The sequence below is a fragment of the Puma concolor genome, unplaced genomic scaffold, assembly GCF_028749965.1.
Source record: "Puma concolor isolate L17-30 unplaced genomic scaffold, mPumCon1.1.hap2 unalloc_scaffold_182, whole genome shotgun sequence".
Taxonomy (NCBI): Eukaryota; Metazoa; Chordata; class Mammalia; order Carnivora; family Felidae; genus Puma; species Puma concolor.
Genome location: NW_028240216.1, coordinates 8,659 through 19,595, shown reverse-complemented (window position 1 = coordinate 19,595; position 10,937 = coordinate 8,659). Strand labels below are relative to the sequence as shown.

The following is a 10,937-nucleotide window of genomic DNA, read 5'->3' as shown; positions in this document are numbered from 1 at the left end:
TATTATGGTAGCTATTTTCAAACAATGAGGTAACAAATGTTGATAAGGATGTGGGGAAAAAGGAACTCTGATGTACTCTTGGTTGGAATGTAAACTGGCATATCCAAAATGGAAAACAGTATGACGGGTCTTCAAAAAATTAAAAACAGAACTGTCAGATGATCCAGAAACCTACTCCTGGGTATATATCTGAAGGAATTGAAATCAGTGCATTGAAGGGATAACTGCACACCCATGTTCATTGTAGCATTATTCACAATAACCAAGACATGGAAGCAACCCAAATGCCCATCAACAGATGAATGTTAAAAAAAAAAAAAAAAGGTGTGATACATATATAAACTGGAATATTATTCAGCAGTGGGAAAGGAGGATATCCTGCCATTTGCAGCAACACAGATAAACCTTGAGCACATTATGCTAAGTGCGATAAGTCAGAGAAAGACAAGTACTATATGATTATCACTAATTTGTGGAATCTAGAAAGTCAAACCTATAAAAAAAAATAGCCAGTGAAATGGTGATTACCACCAGGGAATAGGATGTGTGAGGGGTAAGATTCATAATGTTTAAGGGCACAAACTTGTAACAAGTAGTAAATAAGCCAGAGAGATATAAAAATAAATAAATAAAAATAAAAGGGAAATACTGAACAAAACATATTTGAACAAAAGAGCTTTCTTGTACTTTAAGTTTTTCCTGAGTTTTGTTTTGTTTTGTGTACCTAGAGAGGTTGGTAATATGGAAGGAATATATATTAAAAAAAAAAAATAGTCATGTGGGATTAGTTGAAAATAAAGAACTACTGAAGAAGGGGAACCAGTTCTGGTATTTTATGAATCTTCTAACCTAGATAAGAAAAAGCCACCAGAGCAAAAAATTTTAACAGCTTTCTTTTATAATCCAAAATTTTAGTTATGAATATTATCTATCCACCCTCCAACCTGGGTAATTTGAAAAAGTCACTTGGTTCTTCCAGTTTTTGAAATAAAGAGTCTAATTTTAGCTTCTCTTTAGTCCTCAAAATTCCTTTTCTTCTCCTTGTTTCTTAGATTTTTATGCTGCACTGCCCCATTCTGGCTAGAAGAGAAGTTAGCACTCAGCTCAGATACTTCCCAGATCTCATCTTGCCTTTGGGGCAGGTAGATATCATGTTGCTTTCTTAGACTTTCATTTCTGTTGTAAGTTGAGAACTGACATCACCTCCAGGTGGGGTGTGTAAGGGTATAGTGGTACCCCAGGTGGTTCTGCAGTCGCTGTGTCCTTCTGTGCTGGTAGAAGACAGACCTAGACTCTGGGATGCACATCTATACATGACTGATGATGACTGCCTTTTTTACTCCCATTTTTGTCATGACAGGAAAGGTCTTGCATGAGGAGCATGTTGAACTCTTGATGGAGGAGTTTGCATTCCTGAAAAAAGAAGTGGTGGGAAAAGACCTGCTAAAAGGGTCTCTCCTCTTTACAGGTCAGTTTGAGGTGGGATCACAGGTCATGTGTAACTGGTGAGGCCAGAAAGTTAACTAGGTTCTTTCCTAGTTCTCTAGGATGTAATTTGGATTCATTTTTTCTAAAGACTGTCTGACTGAAGGCCAATTTAATATAATCTTCCCATGCTTCCACAAACAATAAAAATAGCCTTTTTTTTTTTTTTCTTTCCTCAAATGAGATTTAAGTGCTCGGTGGACCTTAGGTAAAAGTATGTTAGAAATCTTAAGCTTACAAATGCTTCTGTCCCAACCTTTTAGATAGAATTTTCCTCATTAAATCTTAACAAATTGGAGACTATTTTTCCACAGGAGGTTGAACATGGACTCAGGTTCTTGGAGAGGAGAATATTTTTGTTCTCTTTGCAGAGTAAACAATATTCATAGCCCCTTTCTTCCTCCAACACGTTACAAGGACATGGGCAGCCCCCAGAATATTTGGTCTATGCTATATTTGATTATTTGCTCTATGTTGGTCATTATTTGAGGAGCTCCATTAGCAATAGGATATGAGCATCCTGGAGCCTCCTGCTCTTTGGATGGCCTTCTTATCTGGCTATATCCTAGAGTATTTGGAACCTTTCCTGAGGGCTTTCCTTATAGAAGCAAAACCCTGACATGGTCAGGCATTGCTAAGTGGTAAAACCATTTATCTCCTCATGAATTTTCAGAAAATAACAGTGAAACCTCTTTTTAAAATCCACCTTCATCTTTTAAAATAATGATAGAGTTGTAACAATAACCATGAACCTGTACAAGGAACTGTGCCACGTATGTGACATGTATTAATTAGTTCATGTTAATTCATATATGATAATCCTATAAAGTATTTATACCCCCATTATACACACAGAGAAAAGGAAGCTCAGAGAGGTGAATAGCTTCACAAAGTTGTCAAAAACAGCTTTGTGGCAGAGCCAGATTGGAGCTCAGGCCTCTGACTTCATGGCTCAAACATTTGATGGCTGCTCTGTCCTCTCCAAAAAGCCCAAGAGCAGACAGTAACCAGCTGAGAGGGAGAAACCTTTCTTTTGTAACTTTGATATTTAGGTCCTAGTGACTTCAAACCATGTTGTCTATGAAACTTATAAATTTTTTTGCTTTTATTTATAGCTTGTTCTCTTTTTTTAAAAAAAAAATTTTTTTTATAACATTTATTTATTTTTGAGACAGAGAGAGACAGAGCATGAATGGGGGAGGGGCAGAGAGAGGGAGACACAGAATCGGAAGCAGGCTCCAGGCTCTGAGCTGTCAGCCCAGAGCCCGACGCGGGGCTCGAACTCACGGACCGTGAGATCGTGACCTGAGCTGAAGTCGGACGCTCAACCGACTGAGCCACCCAGGCGCCCCTGTTCTCTTTTTTAAAACATAGTCATAATATGAATTCTTTTCAAGTCAGTATCAAATTTGTAAGGAATTAGTTTAAACAACGTAACAGGTTATGTAGCCTTTTAAGTTTGGGTTATGTTTAAAATTGGGGCTGGAGAGAGTCGGGAGCAATATCTTAACCACACATATTTCTCACACAGATATTTTTTTTAATGTACTTTTGTGTAGGAGATTATGAAGACTAAGGAAGCACTTAACACTGTATCAGTTTTTTTTTATATTCAACGTTTTTATTTATTTTTGGGACAGAGAGAGACAGAGCATGAACGGGGGAGGGGCAGAGAGAGAGGGAGACACAGAATCGGAAACAGGCTCCAGGCTCTGAGCCATCAGCCCAGAGCCCGACGCGGGGCTCGAACTCCCGGACCGCGAGATCGTGACCTGGCTGAAGTCGGATGCCTAACTGACTGCGCCACCCAGGCGCCCCAGTTTTTTTTTATATTGACATAGTTTATAGGTATTGCTGTTTTCTTCATAGCTATCATGGTGCCTTCACCCTATTGTCATTTACCCTATTGTTAGTTATATGGTATTTATAGGAATATAGGCTTGGGGGCCTAAAATACCTTGATTCTTTTTCTTTTATAAGACTTCTTTAAATCACTAACTGAAGAGGGTATGTATGTATGTGTGTGTATGTTTACTATATGTAAACCACATGTGCATAGTAGAAGCCTGAAATATTTTTATTATCCTATGGGCTAGGTGGACTGCTGTTTCCAATAAAATGTTTTATTTTCCTAAGAAAATTGAATCAAGTAAACAAGAAAAAAGAGAAATGCTTTTATGAAGTTTTCATTCAGGCACCTAAATATTAGTAGTCATCTTGCATATCATGCTGTAAGGCAAGGTTGCTTTGTCTTGAGGACCTAGCCACACACCTGCCCACTTGCTCCCTCAGCTCTCCAGCTATCAGTCCTTACTTCCCACTTCCCATGGTATTTGTGATTCCCCACAGCTGGCCCATTGGAAGAAGAGCGGTTTGGCTTCCCTGCGTTCAGTGGCATTTCTCGCCTGACCTGGCTGGTCTCCCTCTTTGGGGAACTTTCTCTTATATCCGCCACTTTGGAAGAGCGAAAGGAAGATCAACATATGAAAATGACTGTGTGCTTAGAGACAGAGAACAAACGGTAGGTTGTGAGAAACTGTGAGGAGGAAACTTGAGGACATTGTCATATGTTCACAAAGGTGAATCTAGACAGAGCCCAGAGGGCCTAGACCCCCAACCCCAACTCCAGAAGGACTGTCTGCTTTTGTAGACACAGTAGGTGCTGGGATTTCACTTATGTTGGCCTTATTCATCCTCACAGCAGCCTTGGAAGGTAAATAAGACGAACATGATCCCCTTTGCCAAGTACATAGAGGCTTACGGAATTTGAGCAGGTTGCCTAAGCCACACAAGTGAGCAAGATCAGATGAAGTAACAGAAATCCAGTTTACCCCTGAGACCTGAATTTTTTCCAACATTTTATTATGAATGTTTCAGACATATGGTAAAGTTGGAAGAATTTTGCAGTGAACACCCATACAACTACTACCTAGATCTTGCCATTGACATTTTATCCTGCTTGCTTATCACATGTCCAAATATCCATCCCTCATTGTGACTACAATTTAAGGTTCTGTTTCTCAGCTTTATCTTATTCTGTCATACTATTCCCAAAGTGTTCTGATTCTTTATTTTTTATACCAAGTCTTTTAAAACAAAAGCATATTCATAATTCTCCTTGAAAAGCACTTGGGCTCTATAAAATATTTAAAATAACAAGTGTTTTGGAGTGTTTCTAAATGTGCTTCCAGCTGGTGGGGCTCTTGGTAGTAAAAGAAACAGACCATTGGGTATTTACAAAAAGAGAAAAGTATTTGGGTTCCTGAATGAAGCCTGATCTTTGTCCATTTTGAGGAGTTTCCTCTTTGCTGGGGAAAGGCAGAGGTCACAGATGAAGGAAGATAAAGCATGCGGAACCTGCAAGGGCTGCATTTGGAGTAATAGCACTAGCAGACCCTGACCTTGTAAGTGTAAGAATTGCAGCTATAGTCTGACCATCCCCACAGACAGGTGCTGTCCCCAGTAGCCAGAGCTAAACATAGCTCAGGGTGCTTCTGGAGCACAGAAAAGGGGAATGTCGAGAGTCAGGTCATGCTTCTCAGAGGAAAATGTGCTCTTCTCAGTCCTTGACAGGAAATAAGATGTGAGGGAAGCAGAGACTAACTCATTATTGCAAAGGCGGGGCAGGCATCAGATGAGAGGTTGGGACAGATGGCAAACAACATATTATAATAAGTTGTTAATTACATATAATACTTTCTACTTCACAGATTATACTTTTACTGTCACACCACCACAATAGCATAGGTGAAGCTGTATATTTATTAGTCATGTCCACTGATTAGGAAATTGAATCAGAGGAAACATCCTTGATGTTTGGCATTTCCTCAGACTTTTAAGACTCCATGTTCTATGGAAGGATATGAGAAATTTTCTTAGGTAGATCAGAACCATTGGAATATCTCAAATTTCTTTTTATTCCCTTTTTTTTTTTTTAATTTTTTTTTCAACGTTTATTTATTTTTGGGATAGAGAGAGACAGAGCATGAACGGGGGAGGGACAGAGAGAGAGGGAGACACAGAATCGGAAACAGGCTCCAGGCTCTGAGCCATCAGCCCAGAGCCTGACGCGGGGCTCGAACTCACGGACCGCGAGATCGTGACCTGGCTGAAGTCGGACGCTTAACCGACTGCGCCACCCAGGCGCCCCTATTCCCTTTTTTAAAAAAATATTATTTATTTTATTTGAGAGAGAGGGATAGAGAGCACGAGCAGGGTAGAGGGGCAGAGGGAGAGAGAGAAGATCCCAAGCAGGCTCCATACTCTGCCTGGAGCCTGATGTGGGGTTCAATTCCACAACTTTGGGATCATGACCTGAGCTGAAATCAAGATTCAGATGCTCAACTGATAGAGCCACCCAGGTGCCCCTGTCTCAAATTTATTTGTATCCAACGTTAAAGCAGTGAATAAACAGCATTAATGTTCATCTTTGTTATCAAATTCTGGAATGTTTTAAAGTGTGTACCATGTGCTTTTAAAACTAGCCATGAGCTGAAACTAATACAGTGTTAATGTCACCTACCTCAGTTAAGTAAAACAAAACTAGCCATGGAGATTAATGTTTTAGAAGTGAGACCAACTTTTTCATGATAGAGTTTGTAATAATTTATTTTTAAAAATTGGAGTCATAATAAAAAATTTTTAAATGATAGATTGAACACCTTAGTTTTACTAGTTTACTAATCTAACTACTATCTTTTAGACTCTGTCTGACCTGAATATGAATTTTTTATGTATGGGCTATCATTGATTTATACATGAATCATCTTATCATTTAAAATTTTTTTTTCAACGTTTATTTATTTTTTTTGGGACAGAGAGAGACAGAGCATGAACGGGGGAGGGGCAGAGAGAGAGGGAGACACAGAATCGGAAACAGGCTCCAGGCTCTGAGCCATCAGCCCAGAGCCTGATGCGGGGCTCGAACTCACGGACCGCGAGATCATGACCTGGCTGAAGTCGGACGCTTAACCGACTGCGCCACCCAGGCGCCCCTCATCTTATCATTTTAATGACTTCCAGAATAGACGACTTGGTGAAATGTAGCTCTTCAAAGCAAGTAAGTCCCTGCTTGGTTTACATGCTGCTTAGTATAGTGTCCTCTGTGACAGAGAAAGGCCATCTTATCCTGTAAATGCAGTTATGGCTTCTGACTGTGCTTGGGAAGAATGCTTGGGATCTGTGGGCTTCTTTCTCTCTCTCCCCCAAAACTTGACTCAGTCTGCAGGCCTGAGTTTCAGCTTTCAACTATAAGTAGATGTCTTTCTAGGGTTGTTAACTGCACATTAGGAGCCTGTGCCAGTTGTTTCCAGACACAATTTTTTAAGTTATAGCTACCTTCAAACAAAGAGTAGAATAGAGCAGAACCATAACTGGGAATGGGGAAGAGGCTGGCGGGGGGTGGGGTGGGGGGGGTGGGGGGAGGTGGTGGGAAGCATGATTTTGAGAGGTCACAATAAAAGGACTAGCCAGACAGGGATCATTACTTGAATTCCTGTTGTGGAAGTGCTGGTGTTAGAGACTGTTTACTGAGTGCTTACTGTGTGCCAGGCACAGGCCTAGCCCTTTAACAAGAATTTTCTCATAGAATCTTTATGCGAACTCTCTAAGTGGGAATTATTATGATCACCTGGGAAACTGAGGTTCAGCACTGTTAAGAAACTTGCTAGGGGCGCCTGGGTGGCGCAGTCGGTTAAGCGTCCGACTTCAGCCAGGTCACGATCTCGCAGTCCGTGAGTTCGAGCCCCACGTCAGGCTCTGGGCTGATGGCTCAGAGCCTGGAGCCTGTTTCCGATTCTGTGTCTCTCTCTCTCTCGGCCCCTCCCCCGTTCATGCTCTGTCTCTCTCTGTCCCAAAAAAATAAATAAACGTTGAAAGAAACTTGCTAAAGGCACAGAACTAAGTGTTATGTGAGAATCACACTTAGGCAGCCTGTCTCCTGTCCCCAGATTGTGACACCTTCTCCCCAAAACTTCATGGGAAGGGCACAAGAAAGGAAGGTCTTAGAAACCACATCAGGTCTCGTCTTTCCCTTGTTGCAGTCTTCACCTGCCAATGATGTAGGTGTCATTGTCTTAGAGCCCAAGGTCATCCAAATAACCCTAGTGCAGCTTAATTCTCAAGCCCGTGTTCTTTCCATCTTACCAACAGTTTTCACACTTTGTAAAAATAAACAATACTTTTTTAATCCAAATGTCATGTGGATAGTCAATGTATAGAAGAGTTACACGTTTCAGCTCTCCTGTCAAAGACAGCTGGTAGGAGTGTGGTCCCTGCCTGCTCATCCTTAAGAGCCTGGGGAGAGCAGTTAGAAATCACCACCTCCACCGGGTTTGCAGATGCAGGCTGAAACTCGGGATATGGATGTGGTTAAACACCTCCCTGTGGAAGGGGAGACCTAAGAAGCTTTTTGTTGGTAGTCTATGCCCAAGTTGACAAATGCAAATATTTGCAATGAAAGTTCTCGCAGAGAGAAAGAGTGGAGGAGTGGTCTGTGAATTTAAAACTTGTGTTTTGGGTTGGGATGTCTGGAGCTAAGTGTTGTCCAAGCCCGGAACATGTGTGGACAAGGTCCCATCCTCAGCCCTATTCAGTTGACAGTAAAGTGCCAACCGTCAGTATGCACACACCGGATAATGTATGGAAGTGTTTAATCACTATATTGTATGCCTGAAACTAATATATCGTACACTGTTAAGTAACTGGAATTAAAATAAAAACATTTTTAAAAAGTTACAGATAAGACAGTCACAAGAAAGAAGAAACTGATGTTCACACAAAATCATTGAGTGAATTCCCTTGCCTGATGGCAAAATTAAATGAAGGACTGTTTGGCCCTGAAGTTGGAAACAATCACCCAAGGCCTTTGGGAGGCTGGTAGAGGTCAAGATGCCACCTGAGCCACTACATTGAGCAGCAGCTTCAGGGAATATGCAGACCTGTTACCAGGTTATCACGGGCTAGCAAACATCCACCTGCACTCTCTTGTAATCTCTAACATTTATGATTCTTTTGTCTTTGCAGTCCGCTCACATGGATTGAAGAGAAAGGACCTGGTCTAAAACGAAACAGACATTTAAGCTTCCATTTTAAATCTGGGTCCCTGGAGAATATGCCAAATGTAGGAGTCAATAAGAATATTTTCCTGAAAGATCAAAACATATTTGTCCAGAAACTCTTGGGCCAGTTCTCTGAAAAGGAACTGGCTGCTGAAAAGAAACGCATCCTGCACTGCCTGTGGCTTGCAGAAGAAATCCAGAAATACTGCTACTCAAAGAAGTAAGAGAAGGAAACATGCGGCACATCTAAGATGGGGCCATAGTTTGCTTTTTATGAAGAGTTGACCTCTATCTCTATTCTTACAATTAAACATATCTTGGGCAAACAGGATTTGCTTACTGTCCCGAGCTGTGTTGGGAGTGATATTTGGGAGTTGGGACACATGTAATAGGGATGAGAGAACTAACCTTGGTAGAGCTGAGCCAAGTGCTTCGTATGCCTGATTTAATTTACTCTTCCCAACAGCCCTATCAGATGGGTATTACCAGGTTTGTTTTCATTAGTGTATTGGAAAATTTTATTTGAAGTCACCCAGATAGTAAATACGAGAACCAGCCTTTAAATCTTACTCATGCACTGAACCACTGCAAAATAGCCTCTTCCCTGCTTTAAGGAGTTATGTTTCACCCAACAAACTGTCACTGGGCGAGTATGCTAGGTGCTAAGGATTCTAAAAATGAGTAAGACATAGCCGCTTTCCTCGCTAACCTTGTCGAAAGCAAACCAGTCATACAAACTGGTCACTGTAATGTAATAGGTCCAGTAAAAGAGATATGCCTCTGGTCATCTGGAGGAAGGTTTGGGGAAAACCTACAAACCAAATCTTCATAACTAGGTTAGTTGCGTACAGGTGAGAGGAGGGCTTTTCTTGGCAGAGTGCTGACATGAGCAAAGAGAAGGAAGTGAGAAACAAGCTGGTGAGTACCCTGGGAACAGTGTTGCTAGAGCATTGTGTCTGGAGGAGGGAGTCCCAGAGATTAAATCTGTGGGGTCCCTATAAGCCAGATCAAGGAGCTAGGGTCTTATTTCTCAGGCACTGAAGGCTCTTATTTAACAGGGGAGTGGCATGGTCAGTTTTCTAGTTTAGAAATGAAAACTTCCAGGAGGAAATGAGACTTGAGACCAAGGAGGAGGCATCCCGTTAAGAGCCAACAAATGTGTTCATACTTGCAGCCCTTGGCTTATCTAGACTCACTGCTTCTGTTGAGACACAGCTGACTTGAGGCAGAGCTGATTCCCAGGCATCTTCCCTTTCATTTCATTGGTTGTCCTGTTGCATTTTCTTTGAAGCTTGTGTTAGATTTCTTGCCTTTGTGAATGTCTCCCTCTTGCTTTTTGCCTACTACCTTCCCATTGTGAGGTTTAGGAGCTGGGAGGTCATTGGTGTCAGCACTCTATTTTCTACCTCGATTTCCATGATTCTGTCACCATACACCTCAAGGTAGAAACCAAAACTCCTTAAGGTTGTTCTTTTATTTGCCATGTAAAACAGTTTAATAAATATTGGTCAGTTAGTTCTCTTGTTTTATTATTCACATCAAATATCCTTTGTGGCCAGGAAATATTGTATCTATTTTTGTGTGTTGTACAGCATCTAGCATGAGGCAAATATGTGATTAGAATGTAGTGCAATGGCGTCTCCCATTTGGGCCTGATAACTCTGCTATTTCAAAAATATTGGCCATATTTGGTATTAGAGGTGGGGGTGAGTGTCAAAACCAGAGCTGGATAGTAAAGTGGTATAAACTGGTTTTATTTAATTAAGACTTGTGATAGATGAAAACAGATCTCAGTATAGAACCAGGCTCAATTCCAAATTGTATTTTCAGTGGATGGAAAATTACTAAGAGGAAACATGGGGAGGGAATTCTGTCTAAACCAACTTGATAAGGTTCTTGCTGAAGGCAGGCCAGTGTACTCAAATACCAGGGGTGGGGGACAAGGGATTTGATCAGATATTGAGGGTAGGGATTCTTATGGAACTGACTTAAGAGTTTTGCTAAATTGGGTGATGCAAAGACAGACGTGGAAATCCAAAGTTTGAGGCCTCATTTGAGAAGAGGGTTCAGAGGAGCCTGACTAAAAGTTTGGTCAAAGTCTTTGTCATGGGTTATGTGATTACTAATTGATGACTACTCATCTTAAGCTTGTTTTGTGTGTGGTCAAGAGATTAAAATGAAAACATCCATTAGTTTTACTAATTGGTAAGAATTGCAGAAGGAGAAGGAAAAGATGGGAGAAAATAGAATTTGGAGAGATGGAGCAGGAGTCCTTCTTCCTCTGCTATTTACAACTGCCCTCATCATCCTTTGGGGCTACTGGAGCCATTCTGGCCCCAGCCTACTGCAGCATTTCCCAAATACTCCTTCCTCTGAAACCCCACCCCCACCCCC

General features: G+C 41.3%; 1 protein-coding gene across 1 annotated transcript; it reads left to right on the top strand.

The window, feature by feature from the left end:
- Positions 1–1,119: 1,119 nt before the first annotated feature.
- On the top strand, positions 1,120–10,058 carry LOC147571573 (biliverdin reductase A-like; the record flags this gene model as incomplete). Its single annotated transcript, XM_086696221.1, has 4 exons — positions 1,120–1,142; positions 1,361–1,468; positions 3,835–4,006; positions 8,509–10,058. Coding segments are annotated over 4 exons (562 nt in total), but the record flags the coding sequence as incomplete, so codon positions are not given.
- Positions 10,059–10,937: the final 879 nt, after the last annotated feature.